At 38.0% G+C, this 19,405-nt stretch overlaps 3 protein-coding genes across 7 annotated transcripts in view; all 3 read left to right on the forward strand.

Annotated features, from left to right (window-relative positions):
* The window catches only part of LOC117428418 (zinc finger protein 609-like), a 74,873-nt gene extending 69,864 nt beyond the window's left edge, over positions 1–5,009 (forward strand). For all 4 annotated transcript variants that reach the window (XM_058998502.1, XM_034907390.2, XM_058998503.1 and 1 more), the window contains one exon: positions 300–5,009. The gene's annotated coding sequence lies outside the window, so the exon portion shown is untranslated. The remainder of the gene's footprint in view (positions 1–299) is intronic.
* A 1,759-nt stretch (positions 5,010–6,768) lies between these two features.
* LOC131700553 (uncharacterized) lies at positions 6,769–12,252 on the forward strand. The gene is made up of 6 exons (XM_058998505.1): positions 6,769–7,953; positions 8,338–8,362; positions 9,220–9,250; positions 9,534–9,803; positions 10,268–10,306; positions 10,664–12,252. Exons 3-6 carry the CDS (start codon positions 9,223–9,225, stop codon positions 11,677–11,679), a joined length of 1,353 nt encoding a protein of 450 aa, XP_058854488.1. The 5' UTR covers positions 6,769–7,953; positions 8,338–8,362; positions 9,220–9,222; the 3' UTR covers positions 11,680–12,252.
* A 1,109-nt stretch (positions 12,253–13,361) lies between these two features.
* The window catches only part of LOC117429104 (GRAM domain-containing protein 2A-like), a 41,706-nt gene continuing 35,662 nt past the window's right edge, over positions 13,362–19,405 (forward strand). Inside the window, exon 1 of one of the 2 annotated variants that reach the window (XM_058998511.1) lies at positions 13,362–13,446. The gene's annotated coding sequence lies outside the window, so the exon portion shown is untranslated. The remainder of the gene's footprint in view (positions 13,447–19,405) is intronic. The other variant, XM_058998506.1, reaches the window with a different exon arrangement.

Genomic DNA, 19,405 nt, shown 5'->3' on the forward strand with positions numbered 1-19,405 from the left:
TTACTCTGAGGTCAAATATCTAGGAGGATGATGTTCTGTTCCCCTCCTCTTCTTTCAGTGCTCACCAAGCCTGTTCATTTTACATAGCCATACTATTACTGGTTATACCGTGTGTGTCCCGACTTGAACCACATTGCTGTTGTAGTTTTACTATTTATCATGTGGGTCTCTAATCGGCAGTAGTCTGATGCACATTCTGTGTTTGATAACTGCAGTACTGTATAATCGCGCACATGTGTTAATAAATGTTTAAAGATCAAATTGTAACTCAATTATTTATTTATTTTCTTCATTTGCAGGGAGAGACCTGATTGGATCACCTCCATGTTGAAACGTGTCATGTGACTGGATCACATGAGGAAGCTTGTGGCGTTCATTTAGCATCAGTTAAATGGTGTTTCTATTTTTTCGTTGCTGCCATAATGTCGGGCAGACTTGTCAGCCTTCTAGCATCTACTTCTTAACTCTGGACTTTGAGAGCTGGTACAAACAATAAATCACAAAGCCATCTGCGTTGATTATTACACACAGAAATAGCCACTAAACCTGGTCTTTGCACTGTGGACACAATGAACACAAAAAACTAAAAACAAACCTGAAAAGACTATTCTTTTGATAGCATTGTTTTTACATCAACAGCAGCCGACAAGTCCCTACAGGAATTGTTGGCTGAACCGAGCCTTAGTTTCCCACTTTCCACTGAACAGACGCTGCACCCCTTCTCCGAAGACCACAGAGCTTTTCTGCCGTCCATCCGATACAGACAACATGTTTGCTGGCCAAGGGTTGTGTTGTTGAAGCCCCTCACGCAGTGGTGTCTGTGCAAGCTGAAGCCATTTCGAGATCTTGCAAAATGCATTCCGAGATATCTGAAACATTTCAACAAATCAAAACCCCCTCTTTTTTTAGATATTTTAAAAAACACTGCGTAGTTCAGGAGTTTAATCTTGAATTTGAAATATCTTTAAATGAGCTGCAGCAGGTATATTTTGTGTGTGTGAATAAGATGCCTGTGAATAGTTACCATATATAAATATATATATTCTCAAAGGAGAATGAGATATCTTTAGGTTTGTTTTATCTTAAATTAATGGTGATTTCTCTGTATGACTGTTTTTGCTTTTCATAGACATCCTGTTTTTATTTTTTTTGTGAACTGTCTAGCCGAGGTGGCTTACAGACATGAACCCATCACGGTTTACAACAATGTCTGTGCGTCCGTTATCCACTGTGCTAGTGCTGGCCGTTTTAAAAGGGATAGTCTGTGCAACTATTACTTCTGCCTGTTTAAGTGCAATGATCCACTGGATTGTGCTTGGGCTTGTCACCTTCTGAGCCACACACATTACAGAGTTTTAAGTCATGTGTTATAAAGGGAGTGCACAACAGGGGGGGCAGTTGAGTAAAAATAAACATGGTCAAATGAGTATCACTTGTTGGGGACCTTCCACATAGTTACTCCAGTTGCCAGTACCATGCAGTTGAAAGGAAACACCAGAGGAAAACCAGTGCAACATCCCAATGCCTCTGGAGTTGAAATCAATTACATTTCATTAACAGTTTAGGGATTATCACAGGGAAATAGTTCCATTTTTTTCAGGTGTACAGATTCAAGAAATGGGTGTGGCTGAGAACTATGGGAGTTGTAGTTTTAAATCGGCGCTAAATAAAGATGGCAGAGCTTGTCGGCCCCCACTATCCACCGTTCGTTCTTCTGATTGTAAAACAGTATGTGTGTTTTCTTTTTTTTTTTTCTTTTTTTTTTTTTTACTGCAACATGGTGGCTGGTCGTCTTGTAAAATCACCTTCAATTTGAATAAAAAATCAGAAATCTGTTTTTTAAATAGCTGTTTATTTGTAACAATGGTTCTGTGCCAGGGAATATGTATTTTAGGAAGTTTATTACATTTGCAATCCGCCCAGTCATTGCGGAAGGAGCAAATAAAGGTACCCTTCTCAGTTTCAGTAGTGGAGGTTTTGCACTAGTCTTAAATGAAGTCTGAAATATTGAGGTTCATACCTGGTTTTAATTCAATAGCAGTCATAGCCTTTTTGTAACACGCAGTTTTGAATCCTCAGATAGTCTATAATGATTATGTACACAATTGGAGGTAATCTCCACCAGGAATCTGTATTCAATACACATGAGGCTAAATGGCTAAATCCATTACACTGTGGTAGTATAACTGATATTGCATTGCCTGCCTTGGAAAAGTCTAGGAAACTCCTTTGTGTACACATGGAATTCATCACCTCTAAATAGCCTTTTCATCACTATTTCTCTTTGTGCATTTTGTAGCACTGAAAGCATTATCCAGCTGTGTGTGTGTTCTGCATACTAAGATATTCCAGAGTTTGTATCTCTCTCTCTCTCTGTCCCCCACATTTTTTCTTTTCCACACACGATGTGGTTTTTGTATATATTGTACAGAGGAATTATTTTAAAAAGCTGTCGGATGCTATTGAAAACCCCTTACCTTTTTTGTAAAAAGAACAGTAGCTGGCTAACAACTTTCTCTCTGCAGTGCTGTGATTTTAATTTTTTTTGTCCTTTTCTTTTTTAACCCTTATTTTTGTACAGTTTTGTGCCCGTCTAAAAACCTCAAAATGAGAGCCACTGTTTTTACCCTACCTCCGTACAGGTGTCCCTTTTTAGGTAAGAATTTGGAAGGTGGGAAGGAGTCATTCAAAAATGCTAGTGCTCCCCAAGTTCCTTGTTGCAGTAGCCATGGTCAGTGTCATTGTCACTACATGCTTTCCCTGGTTTTTATTTATGTTGTGAGATGATCATAGGGCCAGTCGTAAATATTATTGATATGCAGGATGTTCAGAGTCAGAAAGGCACTTTGCATGCTGTTGTGAGAGAAAACAAAAAACACATTTCCAAACTGATTTTGAAGTATCTGACGAGAGAAGTCTCAAACTTCTCCATTCTGCTGTTTTTAATATTATCTTTACGGTAAGCAGTTAATGCAGTGCCAGCTACAGCGCCCTATGTGTACTGTAGGTTGTTAGTGCTAGAATATTGTAGCATACTTTGCTGCCTTAACCTGCCACCTGTTTTTTTTTTTTTTCTTCTCCACAACAGCAACACAGTGGATTTACAATCCAAACTATATGTTTAGAGGGTTTGTCACTGAATAGCCTGGTCTCGGTTTATATTTACAGATATTTGGGCCTGTGGTAGGCAGTTGTATGAAATCTCCTCTTCCGCTCCCTAAATGTTCCCCTAAAGAACTCATAAAGGCAGCCTGTTTTTAGGAGGTTTTAACTTTTAAAGTGGAGAAAAAACGTAAGAATTGCATTGTGTGTAATATACTGTTGGGTTCATGTTTATTACATTCATATTTGAAAGTGAAACGTTTGAAGGGCTAAGTATCAAAGTGGCATATCCTTTTTTTTTTTGAGAAGCAAGTCTAAAATCTGAAGCTGAACTATATTTTCTTTTTTTTGTTTTGTCTTCTGAACCAGAGCCTTTGTTTGCTGCTCTCTTCAGGATGTGATGTTTTTACACTGCTATGGGGTATACAGTACTGAGGTACATTTATACATAAAAGAAGTGGAATTGCGGTGGTCTAAGAATGTCATAACAAAGTTTCCAAACTGAGGGATGCCACTTTTCTACTTATCCTTTGCTTTGCTTGGATGTTGCCTAGCAACCCCAACTATAGACTGTACCAGGCTGTAACTCTGATGTGCCGCCCTCTTTAGATTTATGTTGGCTGAGCCCAGGTGAATTTGGTGCTTCTGTAGTGTCGGAGCATTTCCTCTGTATGAAAGCGGCACCAGTGGGCCATGAGAGTGCAGTGGTAAATAAATTGACCACCGGTCCGAAGCATTGAAGGCTGTATTCCAAAACAAGGGACTCTCAACTTATCTTAACCCCTCACAGTCTAAATCTCCCATGTCAACTATATCTGCAGATGCTACTGTGATTTCAAGTTTTGTAACTACAAAACAAGAAAACTGTCATATTAATGGTGAACTCTACACAATCTTAGTTATTGAAACTGATCATTTTACCTCAGAGAGAATAGTGACCGTCAGGTGGACATTGAGGGTGGATAGGTGTATGCAATATTACAGTGGAAAGAAGGTCTCTACAAAGCCTTGGTTTTGGTATACAGTATATGGTATTCAGCCGTGTGTTATTTTGGATGTTGGCTGCTGAATTGGTATGCCCTTCAATGCTTGTGACATTCTGCTTTTGTGCAAGCTCTACTAAAATAGGTGTATAGATATACCAATTTCTGACAGTCAACAAAGTCGTGCAACCCCACCAGCTGCTAAATTTGCACCTGCTCTGGTCAATTTTTCAATTGTTTCTCTTACCTTACTTCAACAAAAATGTAATGAAATGTGCCACCAGATGGAATAGAATGGGTTTCGGAGCAGTATAAACAATAAAGGAAATCTACAAGTTAATGTTTATGCTGACTAGAAATCTTTTTCAGTTTTTCATGTTTTTTTTAAGATCCAGGTTCAACCCAGTTCTGTTGGTAGTAACTTAACAATGCGTTTACCTTTGCACCCAGAATCACAAAGCTGTTGTAAGGGTGCTACAGATAGGAAGAAAGCGCATGGTTTCAATGTGTGTGAATATATTTCCCTGATGGCAGAGCCATTGCTCAGCCCTGTTTGGAAATGGTGCTTTGACAGACGTCACTTACCAGCAAGGGAAGTGTTCTGTTACTGCGGATTTCGTTTTGCTTTCTAAAAATCCGTGCGGTTATGTTTGTTTGTTCGTTCCTTTTTCTCTCCTGACCGCCCTCCCAGTCAAACACAGGGGTGATGGAACTCGTAACCATCATCGGTACTTGAAAGGTAGATGTTTACAGAGTTTTTCATTTTCTTTTTGTTTTTTGATTGCTGCGTTTTGATTTTACCCTCTCCAAGTTTTCTCTATGTAAAGTGTACATTACCATGTTTCTTTTTTTTTTTTATACAATACTGTAACTTGCCTTTGTACATTTAGGCAAACAAAAATAAATCTTTTTATGAGACAATCACATATGTCCTTTTGATGGCTCCCTTTCTTACACTGAATAGAAAAACATTCAATAATATGTATTATTTATAGTACTTTAATGTTTCGAGTTCCTTTAGAGTAATGTATTGTAAAAGATAAAGAATAATGGTGTATTAGAATGCAGAATGTGTGACTAATTTGGAATCCATGTAATGATCCCAAATGCCAAGTTTTATTTCCTGCAGGATATCTGCAGGTGATTTCCTTCCCGTTTCTAGAGGGAGCCCCTCCACCCAGTCCAAAGAACCCAGAACTTTGATTGGTTCATCTGTCTGATTCAGTAATCTGGAGTTGTAAAGGAATGGGATTTACAGAATTAAGCATGGTGCATGTAACCTTTTCAGAGCCTGTGACAAAAAGTCTTTTCACTGTCTTATGTGTCATAAAAGTAATGTTAAATATAAAGGTTGCAACTTACAAGAAGAAAATTATAAAAAGTACAAGTGACTTCCAGCTTTGATCTTGCTGTGAAATTGGAATCTTGCGAGACGTCCTAGCCATTCAGGTTTAATGAGATACGTTTGAAGTCCCAATGCACAAAATGACAGCAATGGCTCATCGGAGAATTGTCATCCCATCTACTAAAGAAAAAACCTACAGCTGTAACCAGAACCCCTTTTAAATGTGTAAAACACTCTTTTCTAATGCTGTGGATTGTTTTACCTTGGATTATATTAACAGCTTGATTGTGTGTTTGTAGTACTTCATAGAACAATGTAAAAGTGCCATTGTTACCATGGCAGGGCAGGAACACAAGTTTGCTTGCTTGGCAGTCAAAGGATTGAGATATGAGACCCAGACTCGGAAACTGCAGTTTAAAGCACTTTTAAGAATTCACAAATAAACTGGAACAAAATAAAGGTTTGAACAGAACTATTCAAAATAAACAAGCCCAAAAATACCCAAGCTACGGCTAACCTTGTGTTCCTTTCTCTTCTCCCCTCCCCTCAGGCACCTCAATGATGTCATGTATACCATATGAATTAAAGTTCTACATATTTATCATGAGGATGAAAGCTAAAACAATAGCCAGGAGAGCTGTGTTTAAACTGATAGAATTCCCAGTGGCAGATCTAGATTTATTCTTTGTGGCTGAAGCACAGTATAGTTAACAAAGGCAAGTGATTTTTATGTTTTATTTTATTTATTTATTTATTTTTCCTCTTTGTGTATTGAGATTGTAACAAATGTTGGATAAGTGCCCTTTCTTGTAAATGTGTATGTGGGTTAACTTCATGACATAACACACCTCCATTCTGGCAAACAAGGTCTTCTGTTTCAGTTCTGGGCTGTCCAAGAGGCTGTGTCGTTTGCAGATGGATTAGGGTTATCTAGTTTAATCATCTGAAGAACCCTATATTAATCCTGTATTTGACTCTCCTTATTTTTTTATTTTTATTTTTTTTTTTTTATATAAATTTAGTTGTCGCCAATTATTTTTACCCCGGTTTTCACCCCAATTTAGCATGCCCAATTATTATCTGTATCCCCGGCTCACCGCTCGCAACCCCCCCGCCAACTCGGGAAACGGAGGCTGGAACACGCGTCCTCCGAAACGTGCTCCTTCCAAGCCGTCATTTTTCGCACTGCAGATCCACAGCAATGCTACCAGACCTATAGTGCCGGAGGACAACACAGATCTGGCGGCTCCGCTGCAGAGCCACAGGCGCCCTATCGGCCACAGGGGTCGCTGATGCGCGGTGAGCCGTGGATTCCCCTGCCGACCTAAGCCCTCCCTACCCGGGCAGCGCTCAGCCAATTGTGCGCTGCCCCCTAGGAACTCTCGGTCACGGTCAGCTGTGACATAGCCTGGATTCGAACCAGCGATCTCCAGGCTATAGGGCACATCCTGCGAGGAGCGCCTTTACTGGATGCGCCACTCAGGAGCCCCCTTGACTCTCCTTATTAACATTAATACATTGCTAAGATCAGCCTCTGTTTACACTAGATTCAATTTGACGACGAGGAGTTCAGGTCTATTCATGGTCATGTTCTTGTAAGTTCTATTTTAAATACATATATTTATCTTGACATCTGAGAAATATGTTACTATTGCTTTATCAAGCAGGTAGCTTAATCTCATATTCATGCAGACACTTGTTCTTGTGAAATGTGAAAACCTTTACCCCACAGTTTGTAATAAATAACTTAATCCACATTTTCTCAAGGTTGGTCACAGTGACATACTTTGTCCCAGCACTGATCCCCGGTTGGCTGAAGGCTATATCTTGGGAACCACCGAGTTCCAGGTTATGGCTGAACAGTGGAAAGGCATTTGCTTTTAATCTATATAAGTCTGCATGCTGTGTGTTCATCATTGGCGGGGTATGTAAATTACTTGCATTATCTTAAGGTGGCATTGCTAGATCATGGTTACAGTTTTAGAATACTTCAGATGATTGAAATATAAAGGCCTTGAAAGGTAGTATCCAGAAATATTATTTATTTCTTAGCAGACACCCTTATCCAGGGTGACTTACAATTGTTACAAGATATCACATTATACACATTCTACATTATTTCACATTATACAGATATCACATTATTTTTTACATACAATTACCCATTTATACAGTTGGGTTTTTACTGGAGCAATCTAGGTAAAGTACCTTGCTCAAGGGTACAGCAGCAGTGTCCCTCACCTGGGATTGAACCCACAACCCTCTGGTCAAGAGTCCAGAGCCCTAACCACTACTCAACACTGCTGCCCACACTTTGAAATAATTCTAAAAGATCAGAATAATACCTAATACTGACTATTAATAGCAACCTGGAAATGCCACCTTAAAACTATTGTGTCGTCAACATCGCGCTCAAATCTAAGACACGCCTGCTCACCTCCTGGGGCTGGACTTGAAAAGGTAGCAAAGCACTCTGCAGTTTCATTTTCACCTATCACTCTGCACGAGCACTACAAGATACAGGTAAGAATTCCAACAGTACATTTTAATATCATTTGTACAAAATCTAAGAAATAACTTGGAACAAAGTAGCCAGAAATACTATTTACTAAAGTGCAGTGTAAGAACTAATATCGACTATCAAAACCAACAACCTTAAAAAATGCCGCCTTAAAACAATGTGAGTCTAGAACTTGGCGCGCAAATGGAGTGAAGGCACATCTCCATATTCTACATGAAAAGTAAACTGCAGAATTAAATGTAATCAAACTGTTATCTCGAAAGTCTAAAAATGACCTTTTTAATAACAAGAGCAAGAGAATGATTTCCTGTTGATACTAGTCTGCTTCAAATTGTGATCTTTGAACCTTTTTTGTTTGTTTGTTTCATTTCCTGTTATCTGTATAGTCTCCACGAGCACTCCAAGATTCAGGTACAAATTTCAAATTACATACAGTACACTTCATTACCATGATATCCTAAAAATGTATACAGCATACCTGTGTTACTGTAACACTAGTATTATGTGAACTTTATTACTTCTTTGTTCTGCATTAAAGTTTCATTGTGTCCAAATTATTACATTCAATAAAAAAAAAAAAAACATTTATTAAAGTAATGCTGAAGGCACACCTCCATAGTTGCATATTGACATGCCAGGTAAATAAGTTCATCAGTCATTAAACTAAAACTGTGGTTTCACTACCCTGGAGGTATTGCTTTGAATATGCTTGCCTGAATGTGAGAACACTTTGAATGCACATTTTGAAATAAATGATTCCACATTCTTTGCACTTACTTTTTTTTGCAGTACTGAGTAAATAATTGTCTATTGAAGGCTCTATCTTGGAACCACTAAGGGATTTGTCAGGTTTTGATAAGACTATGGGAGGGCATTAATCTTTGAAGTATGTTTCCCAAGAAACACTTATTAGAACTCAATTTATGAGATTCTCCAAACCTGCATGACTGCTAGGAGTGCAGGTTCCTGCTGTATCCCGCTGTGTGTAATCCTGCCCCGTTACACTGAATACTCTGTATCCCGCTGTGTGTAATCCTGCCCCGTCACACTGAACACTCTGTATCCCGCTGTGTGTAATCCTGCCCCGTTACACTGAACACTCCGTAACTCCTGTAGAACCTTCGGAGCCACTGGAGTTTTCTACAGTACTCTTTTACAAAATAAGTTAGATGAATGATCTATGATGCACGAAACAACTACCTTGGCTTAATTTGTCTGTTCACTTCACATATAAGGCAAAGTACTAATGCTCTTTCTTTTTCATGTAGATAATGACAATGACTGAAAACAGTGCTGAAGGTAGGTTGTAAAGATTATATACATTTTCCTCGAGTAGATAGTCCCTTTAGATTCAGCCACCAAACTTAGCCCCCTTGTTTTTATTAAGAGGGTTTGTATGTTCTAGGAGTTACAAAATAGTTTTCAGCCACCTTACACATAACGCTGGATGAACTACCGGTACTTGAGATTCCCTTCGAGGAACAGGCCCCTTTATAAAACAGATATGACTTCATAGCAAATAGTGTGTGTGTGTGTGCGTGCGTCACTGAAAGTAAATACATTTTCTCTGATTTTATTTCAGATCTGGATCGAATTTTCTTGCAAAGTGCCAACAAAGTATTCATTGCTAATATCAATGAAGTTGCTCTTGAACAAATTTTGGATTCCCTTTATAGTGATGGAATGATAGTCCATGAGGAAATGAGTACTATTAACAGTGAGAAGGTTGTGCATAAAAACAACAGAAAATTACTTTCCATCATGACACACAAGACTCCAAAGCACTGCAGATCTCTCATAGATTTGCTGAAGAAGGAACACACTGATGTGTATGAAGAAATGCAGAAAGCAGGTATTTCAGTTTATTAGGGTTTGTAACTTCTGATATTTATGATCTACAGTAAGTACAGGCCAGAAACCAAACCAGACAAAAGTTTTGAGTCTCTCATTGACAAAGCCCGCATTGTGTTCCTTGTCATTTCTCATAGAAAAAAGAGCTCTGATTGTTTCTTTTAGTTTTATTAATCATTCTACTATTTTGTGTTTACAGTTAAACAATTCCATCATATACCTTGAGCGAGATGATTTATTAGTTATTAACTAACACAGACATTGAATTATTTTCTGCTGTGCATTTGTTATTTTGATAATAAACGTATTCAGGTTAAGGGAAGGGTTGGATTGGCTTAGTGAAAGGTACATAAGGAAATTCAATTTGAAAAATGTAACGTGCTGTTAAGTTAATAATTAATTAGTTTTTACGTTATATTTAACGTAACATTTTTGCCAACATTTCAATTTTTTTTTTTTTTTCAGCAAACCTGAAGAAAAATGGACCACAGCAGTCTCGTCTGGGTAAACACATGTATTTTTGTGTGTGAAGCTTGTATACTGTATTATATTAGTGTTTATATTGAATGTATTTTACTAATATACGAGGCTGACAACATTTCTTGGGTTAAATCAACACATCCTTTGGCTTATCTAGCTGATGTTGATACTGACACAGAATAAGCCATGGGGATCACAATGACATCATCAAACCAATGTTGCTTATAAGATTACAGAGCGAAACACTGCTTAAAGAAGAACACAGCAGTAAAGTTAGATAAAACCTAATCGGAGCAAGACCTCAATCACATTTAAGAAAAGATGCAAAAAACCTTGAAAACTATTTGTTTGTGAAATAATGTTTTATTTGTCTTTTGTCAGGATCTCTCTCGGATTGGGAGGAATATGCTAGAGAACATCTAGAAGATATCATTCAACAACTTACCAATAAAATAGGAGACGAGAGGGTAAAACAACTGGAAGATGAACTGAAAAACCGTCAGTTAAAAAAAGACTGGAACTGTAGTGGCAGTATGGCGAATGAAATATTTAGCAATGAGGAGCTGAAGGCCTACCTATATAAAGAAGCCTCTGCACGTAGAATTTGCATGTTTCCTACCAAAAAAGCTTTTGAGATATTATTTGTGGCAGTTAGTAAGAAAAAAGCGGTGTCAAACAAGGGTGGCACTTTAATGAGACAAAACACATCAGACAATGGAATGGGTTCAAGTGAGGGTGGCAGACTAGATAGTGGTATTTCTGATGGTAGCGCAAGCTACAGTGATTTGCCAGACATGGCTGCAGGTGGAAATGAGGGAGGCACCAGTGTTCAAAATGAAAGTATATCTCAAGAGGAGGTGTTTGGGGAAAATAACCCTTCAGAGACAACAATTAATTATTGTCCAGGTATTTCTCAAAGGAGGAAATATTCAGGACCAAACAAAGAAAATATAAAAAAACAGAAATTGGAGGGAATGCAGCTTGTACAAACTTACATAGAAAAAAATAACATTACTTACACAAACTTATACATGATTAATAACAAACAGCACAACGTTTACAGGTGCCTTACGGCTCATGAGTGCTATGTATTTTGTGATACGAACCGTGAGAATGTCATTCTAACAACTGAGACGGCATCAGTGTTGAAAAAATCAGGGGGGTTCACAAAACCTTATGACTTCAAACTGCAGTACAACATGGGAGTGCTGGGAAACATTGCTAGAACTGATGTGCTGCTTGATTACAATAAAGTGAATACGTGCCCATATCGCCAGCCTTATTTCATGATGTTTATAGATTACTTTGAGAAGTTTGTTAAGGATGTACTCATCCCTGTTCTTGCAGTATTTTTAAAAGTTCAGAAGAAAAGTTTGTTGAAAATGGAAGCCGAGTAGGCTGTAGAAACAACAGGCCCACTGTCTCTACTGGTTACCATGGTTAAAGAAAGTGCTGTTCAATTCAGGAAATGCGTTTACATGCTGTTCACATTCTGACATCGTGGAAACATGCAACCCAATCAATAACAAACACAGTGACTTGAACTCATTGTAAATCACGTGTAAGAAATGAACAAGTCACAGCAACTGATACAAATATGTTGATTTGATTTCGCTTAAAATATGTAGTATTGAATTAACGGTTCAAAACCAATTGATTTTGTGTTGTGTACTGTAGTTTTACAAAGTTTAGACACAGAAAACGCTTTCTGTGGCGAATGAAGGAATGCTTAATTGTCTCTCCATTTGCTTTGTGGTGTTTGAGGTGTAACTAGTGATTGTAAAATTGCTTTTCTATTAAGCGTGAGCAACACTATTTACTTGAGTAAACTTGCAAATATAATCAATGAGACGGACTAATATACAGTTTGTCTGGCTATTATTATTGGAATTAATGCTGTGTGGTCACTGTATTTTTGTTTGCATTATAATTTTCTTTTGCTTTTTCAATTTTCCTAATAAAGCTTATCAATAATACCAAAGAATTAGAGTGCTTTTTTAAACTTACATTTGCACCATGATAAGTCCTGAGTCACAGCAGGTTCTATCGTCTACAATTCACATTAAAGTGCACATTAAAATATCACCTGTAGGTAGGAATGCATCACAGCCTTTTGAATGGAAAGGCAAGGGCTGAATGCAGAGGGGAACATCATGCCATTCAACTAGAGAGAGCTCTGTAGTCGAGAGGTAAGCATGCGTCTTACGCTGATATCAGGAGGAGATCTATTACATGTATCATGTTTTTGTAGAATTGCATTTCTAAATTAATTCACTTATCTCCAATACTATCCTGACCGTAGAATTCATTTACAGTCCCCGTTCTACCTGCATTTAAAAAAGAAACCTAAATTGTCAGGAAATGTTTTTGTTATTAATTTGTATGGTTTCTCAAGCAATGTTTAAATGTATTGTAATTGACTGTCAGCTGTGATTCCCTTCACGGACCTCACCCTAACCTGGCCTGTCACTGCAGCTCCCTATCCTGCCACTCCCTTCAGGAAAGCGGGAATCCATTAAAATTCTTACAATAGTTACACATCCAGCTATACTTGATGGCCATGTGTGCTTTACAAAAATCCTACTTTAAAACAACATGCACTTTCAGAATGTGGCCACAGAGTGGAACTGTGTGCTATTCCATGTGTATCCAGTTATGCACTGTTTAAAAGGAGGTATATCGTGGCTTCTTCCTTAATTGCATTACTGGTGCATTCGTTTGACTGCACTTGCATTGTCATTATAAAGCACAACCATATATCCCACTGTCTCATAACTCTCTTACTAAAGCATTACAATGAGGGAGCTGGTGTGTATTTTTCAAAACAAGGGGTTCACAACAAACTTTTACTGCAAACATAATATTTTCCCAAGCCAACCCAAAACCCCAATGCTTTCACATTAGAAATATGTTTTCACTGCATGGCGGCAGGAGAGATTACCAGGGATGTATTTTAAAGCCTTGAAATCTGAAATCTGATCAGCATGCAGGGTGGGACAGACTGGCTGAGGTAATGCCTTCTGCTCCAAATCCACACACCTTGCTAACATGTAGCGACAGGCTCTTCATATCACGCTACACAGCGGAGAGGAAACTCCACTCTTCAGGTGCTGTGCAGTCACTGCCGGCGTGGAAGAACGTTGAACGTTGTTCATTGTCCTGGGGTAAGCCTTTTGCTTTTTTATTCACCTTGTTCTGTTTTTCAGAATTTGCACCACTTTATATAGGTATATACTGTAGTGTAGTACTGATTACTTCTAACAATGAGGTAGACACTTGCAGTGAAAGCGATATAGTATGATTACCAAAGTGAGTACATTTCAAAACCTGTCGCAGCCTCCCTGACTTCCTGTGCATTTTCCATTGATGCTTTTGTTCTGAAGATGCAACGGTTGACTGATTGATTAATTGATTGACATTACTTGCCCTTGTGCCCTATTTGGAGCCTCAGGCTTACAGATGTAATTGATTACTAGCACACAGATGTTTGTCAATTCCTATATTATATTGTCATGTATAATATATGTTTGCAGTTGTATTTGAAGGCTTTTGTGAAGAGTCAACATCATTTTTTAGCTTTTGAATAATAACGTTTTAGCAATGTATCGATTTATTGTCTGATATTTGAAACTGCTTGCATGTATTATTCGTGTCCTTTTTGCCATCTTTACATGGAACCAACTTTCAGAAAATGTGTGTAAGATTTGATTCGGTAATGTGTGTATTTATCAGGCGGCTCTGTAATTGATTGATAGAGCTGATGGTTCACATGTTTTGGGATCCATCATTCCTTAAGACATGTTGTGCTCTCAGGAAATCTGTTAAACTTGTCTTCTGGGTCCACGCATGGTTACTGCAGCACGTAAGATGTATGGAATGATCCTTTTGGCTACAACCACTTTAAGTTTGATCATGGCTTGACTATGGTTTACTACACTTCATTATGCTTTTGCCATGGCTTTATAAGGGGATCATTCTTTGGGTAGAGCACTCACTTTCCATCCCTTGAACCCGGGTTTAATTGAAAAACCATATGGACCCCCTCATCTAAAATTCTTTACAATTATTATTCAAATATCCAAACTATGCACATTTTGTTCATACTAATTCATAATTATAAAATATAAGTAGTACCTGTAATACCAAGCTAAAAAGAAAAGGCTAGTCTTTGTCAATCTTTCATAATAACCATTACAAATGCAATCGCACTTTAAAAACAATACATGTCAACATTTACATTGAAATATGATACCTACATGTCTAAACACTGCCATGTTAAAATGGTACCCTGGCCTTTTAACTTTAAATGATTGAATCAATGGCGTTTTTTAGTCCATAATTCTTTAGACCAGTTAATAGATCCCTTTTAATCTTAACAGATTGAACCATAGCAAACCATTTTATAGACAAGCACTGAACCATATTGTGCTGTATATATGTCTCCTGGTTTCCAAGCAGGTCCACCCATCAAGTCTGTAAATACTAATTATGGACAAAGTGCTTTACATTAAAAATTACACCACAAACCTGCACACTTTATATACGTTTGCCATGGCATGTTTGCACTGTAATTTTGCAGTGTTCCCATGGTTATACTATTACTTCACCATATTCTATCATGGTTTGCCATGTTTGAATATGCTTTACCATACACCTCTGGGCTTTACAGCGCTTACCTATGCTTAAGCATGCTTTCACTGTGCTTTATCCCACTCTGCTTGCTTTAACTATGGGAAACTTTTAAAGGGATAATAGGTATGCTGCCTGTAGAGACTGAGCCAAAGTTCTTGTCTCCACCAAATAAAAATGAATTTAAACTGTATTCCGTGTGCAGAGTCGTACGACTTGACCTGTAAGTATACCAGTACAATTAAAAGGGTTTAGCTTCCAGAGCTTGTTAAACATTCTCCTTTTTATTTACACTGTTGTGTGAGGTTTTTTTCTCCAATATTGGGTTATTGTGAATGGTGTGGTCATGAAATGTTAGGGCACTGGGGAAAATCATTTTGAGTTTTGTGAAAAGTTTCTCCCTATTTAAAAAAAATCTGTATTAAACTAGCAAAAAACATTGCAGATGTAATTTTGGTTTGGGTTGTTTCGGACTAGTTTTATAACATTCAAATTGTTTTGAATTCTTTTCAGAAAATGATATGGGGGGGGGGGGCAAACTTTGCAATCGCTACAGTTACTGTGCCTCTTTTTCATGTGGGCAAATTTTCCATGTAATACATTTACTATGAACAGGGCAATCATCCTGTTATTTGGCCATAGGAGAAAATACATTATAGGCAATTATGTTTTACTGAATCGGTATAGTTATGAATTATGTGGATGGATTGTCCTGAAAATACAAAACACGCTGATCTGCCAACAGTTGTTGGAGTGAATGGGCCTGAGCTCAGTCGAACACAATATCCGGGCTGGACTTAAACCTGTGCAGACTGTGTGAGGACCTGTTGGCTGAGTGCAGACTCAGTGTGTCTGTCTCTTCTCTGCAAGGCCAGCTCGTCTTCTATTTCAAAGTGGTGAAAAACGTCTGCTGATTTCTAGGTCCTATGGAATATTAAGAAAGCTGGCAGCAGGAATGTGAATCACTGAATTATTTGTAATACATTTGTGATGAGCGGTTCTAGGGTATTGCCATAGCTATCCCCGTTTCTTCAGCGCTGTTTCACATTTTCTGGACGGTTCCAAACAGTCTAACACCATAATCCAAACAACTGCTACTGTATTTCTGGTTCAAGTGTGTAACATTTCCTAGACACTATTACAAATAGTTTACTGGAAATGAGGCATATTCAGTAAAGTCACATGACTGCTTTGGAGGGAAAAGGCTCTCCAAGTATCTTGACTGTTTGTATTGTACTATACTGAGGTTGTCTTGGCAACACATCTGCTAAAGGTGTAGATCCAGGAGAAGGGGTGATGTGTTACCTGTTCGAATAATTCAAATTGCAGCACAGGGGAAGGGCTGCAGCAGTTAAAACATGTTTTCCCAAATAAGAGCCTTTTTAAACAAAACTAAAACCTAAAATAATTCCCTCTGGTACAGATCTCCCTGCAGTGTTCAGGAGAAACACATCACTGCCCTGCCATTGCTTTATCTTTTGTTGACTCCAGCATTGTATTTTTCAACTTAATCCTTTGATTGTTTTGATATTTGTATTCATCGCCCGGGAACATGTTTCTCAAGTTTTACTCAGGAGCGCATGCCAGGAGAAAGAGAATTACTCTTTGAAACACAATAGTGTACCCAGATCAAGCTCCCTCCTGCAACAACACTCATCTGTTCCCACAATATGCTATTTCAATTAGAGCATTGTTACGGGAGGCAGCATGATCTGGATACACCACAATGTTTATAAGAGAAAACCTCTTTCTTTCTGGCAAAGTACCAAGTAAAAGTTAATTAATATCAATGTGTGAATAAAAATATCACAATTTGGCTCTGTCATGTGTTGAACAACACTCCTAGATGTACAGATAATGGACCACATCCTGTTGTGTGTTCTTGGTTTCCTAGCTGGCCAGTAGTTAATAAACCACACGAGTGAAGCTCACAGTACCCACTCAGTATATGGCATTGTTTTCTCTTAATTTCAGAGTCTGATTGTTATTTTACACTATATAAAAAAGCTAAAGTTATCAAAATAATTTGAATTAGCATTTAATTAAGTTAGTATTGTAATCATTTATGGAACTGTCATCAGTAGTTAAGTGATGTTTACGGAAGACTTGAGGACATTGTCTATCAAATATGAAGATTAAAAAAAAAAAAAAACATAAAATCCGAACCCCACTGCGTTTTATTTCCAGCTCAGTCAGAGATTCTGCTCTTGACAGGCGCTGACGCGACCACATCCTAGCTCAACAAAACTGACCTTTTAAAAGGTATGCTGAAAACACTTGTTGCATAATTTCTCATACCGCTTTCTCTTATCTTTACCTACTTGAGAATCAGTTTATTTCCTTTTACACCTAACCAGCCCTAAAGTTATTGCTTAAATAACACTGGCTTAAATAAAAACAGTACATTTATTTGATTGCATTTCTGTTTTATTTAGGTTTTGATAATCTCCACACTTGACTTAACTAATAGGATGAAATATTTAATGGTCTGATCTATTGGTATTCACTTTAGCCAGGACTAGAAGCAGGTTGCATGCATGTTCGGAGACAAGTGAACCCTGTTAATCTGGCCTTACACCAGCGGTTTGCAGCCATGCCCTTCAGCTGACGTTCTTGTACCGTACCTTGCAATGAACATGGTAATGTTCGGAAGGTGAGTTAAACACATGTGTAGCAGATACAGCATCTGCTTCTGCTACCGCCCGTAACATTTTAACATGTTGTCAGGAACTAAAACAAGCAGTGTAATTGGTTGCTGCACAAGATGTAAATTCTCTAGAAATGACCAACAAAATCATCACAACAATAGGCAGAATACAGTGTAACTTTGTTATCCGGGGAAGTACTGTATGATGCATTTGAATTTGAGTCCGGCTGACATCTTTAACCGTAGAAAGGAGCATTTCAGTGTTGCAAAATTAAAATGTTACACTAAATTCACCACTGGTCACTGTCTGATTTCCTTTAAGCAGGGCTCTGCTTGAGTGCAGCACTGTCTGCATCCGGCCTGTCTTCTCCACTTCTTTAACCCCATCATGACTGGGAGCACATCCTGTAGATACAATGTCCTGTGTATTTGATCTTTTTTTTTAGTAATGTAATGATGGTTAAATTGAAGGTTACCTTGTGGCATGGCTTTGATTAGTAAATAAATTACCGGTAGTTGAGTAGTAAAGGGTTTGCAACCCAAATAATGTGGCAATAGGCAAATTAATTTCCAGATATACCCATTTCAATCTAGATGTCTACACACCTTAACCATAATAACCAAACATTATCCTGCCTTTCAAAATGTTAGCTTCCTGTTCTGTGAGGGAAGTATTTCAGACTTTTCAACCACATTCCCGGATAAATCGAACAATGGTTTTGTAAAAGACCACAAAACAATCGATCAGTCTGTTTAGAGATTTGTGTAGCGCATAACAAAGGTGTGATAGTGTGAGCTAAAGACTGATTGCAATATGTGTGTGTGTGTGTGTGTATGTATGTATGTATGTGTATGTATATATATAACACCTAAATACATTACCTGAAATTTTGTAAAGTAATTGAACCATACAGTTATCTTGTAAATAAGTGACAGTAGGCCCAGAATGTGACAGTCACACCCATGCATGGATTCTTTGTTTCTTTGGCACATAACCTCTCAACTAGACAACCTCTCAAATAGATAACCTCTCAAATGCACCAAAACTCACCTTGAGGTGTCTGAAGCTAGTCAGAGTTGATTGCCATATGTATTAACATTGATTTAGTGAATTTACTCTGAAATGACTACATCTGGGTGGCCAGCCAGTACGTTTGTGTTACATTGTCCATTGCTGGTCTCCAGCACAACCTTGTTTTATGACTGACGAACCTCAAGTTCACACGCCAGGCTGTCATTTCAATTGCTTAATTAACTGTGCAATTGTATCATTTAAATTGGAACTAATAAATAACAATTTACCAGACGACAATAAGATAATTGGTTATGGAAAATTGGGATAATTGTGGTCCCACGTCAAAAGCCCTGCAGTATCTTACACTATGCTCTGCTGACAATTGCAGCTTCTTTTGGGTAATTTGAATATTTTTTGGCTTCTTACTGGGTACTCTGCCGGTATAGAAAATCCTAGATAGGCTTAAAGGGAATAGATATGGAGGAAAGACATAAAACAGCCAACCTTAGAACTTAAAAGGGCCCGTTTAACCAGCTCGCCGACCAGCACCAACTCTGGCGAAGCCCCATGAACAGCTGAAACATCGTCTCTGAGCAGCATGCAGCATGCACCAGGACTGGTCATTGCTGGAGTTTTCCACAGGGATACTCTGCGCATAATATGGCAAATATTGTGTACATATGTTTACTGCGGTATATCATTTGCAGCATGTATTTAATTGTATTCATACGAGATATACAGTATCTAAAGAAAAAACTATATTAAATGTACTTATTTATTTGATTTTATTTTAGACATACTGTATAATGTTTGACTCGTGAAAAAAAGTATA

Source organism: Acipenser ruthenus, chromosome 24 (assembly GCF_902713425.1).
Source record: "Acipenser ruthenus chromosome 24, fAciRut3.2 maternal haplotype, whole genome shotgun sequence".
In the NCBI taxonomy this organism is placed as follows: Eukaryota; Metazoa; Chordata; class Actinopteri; order Acipenseriformes; family Acipenseridae; genus Acipenser; species Acipenser ruthenus.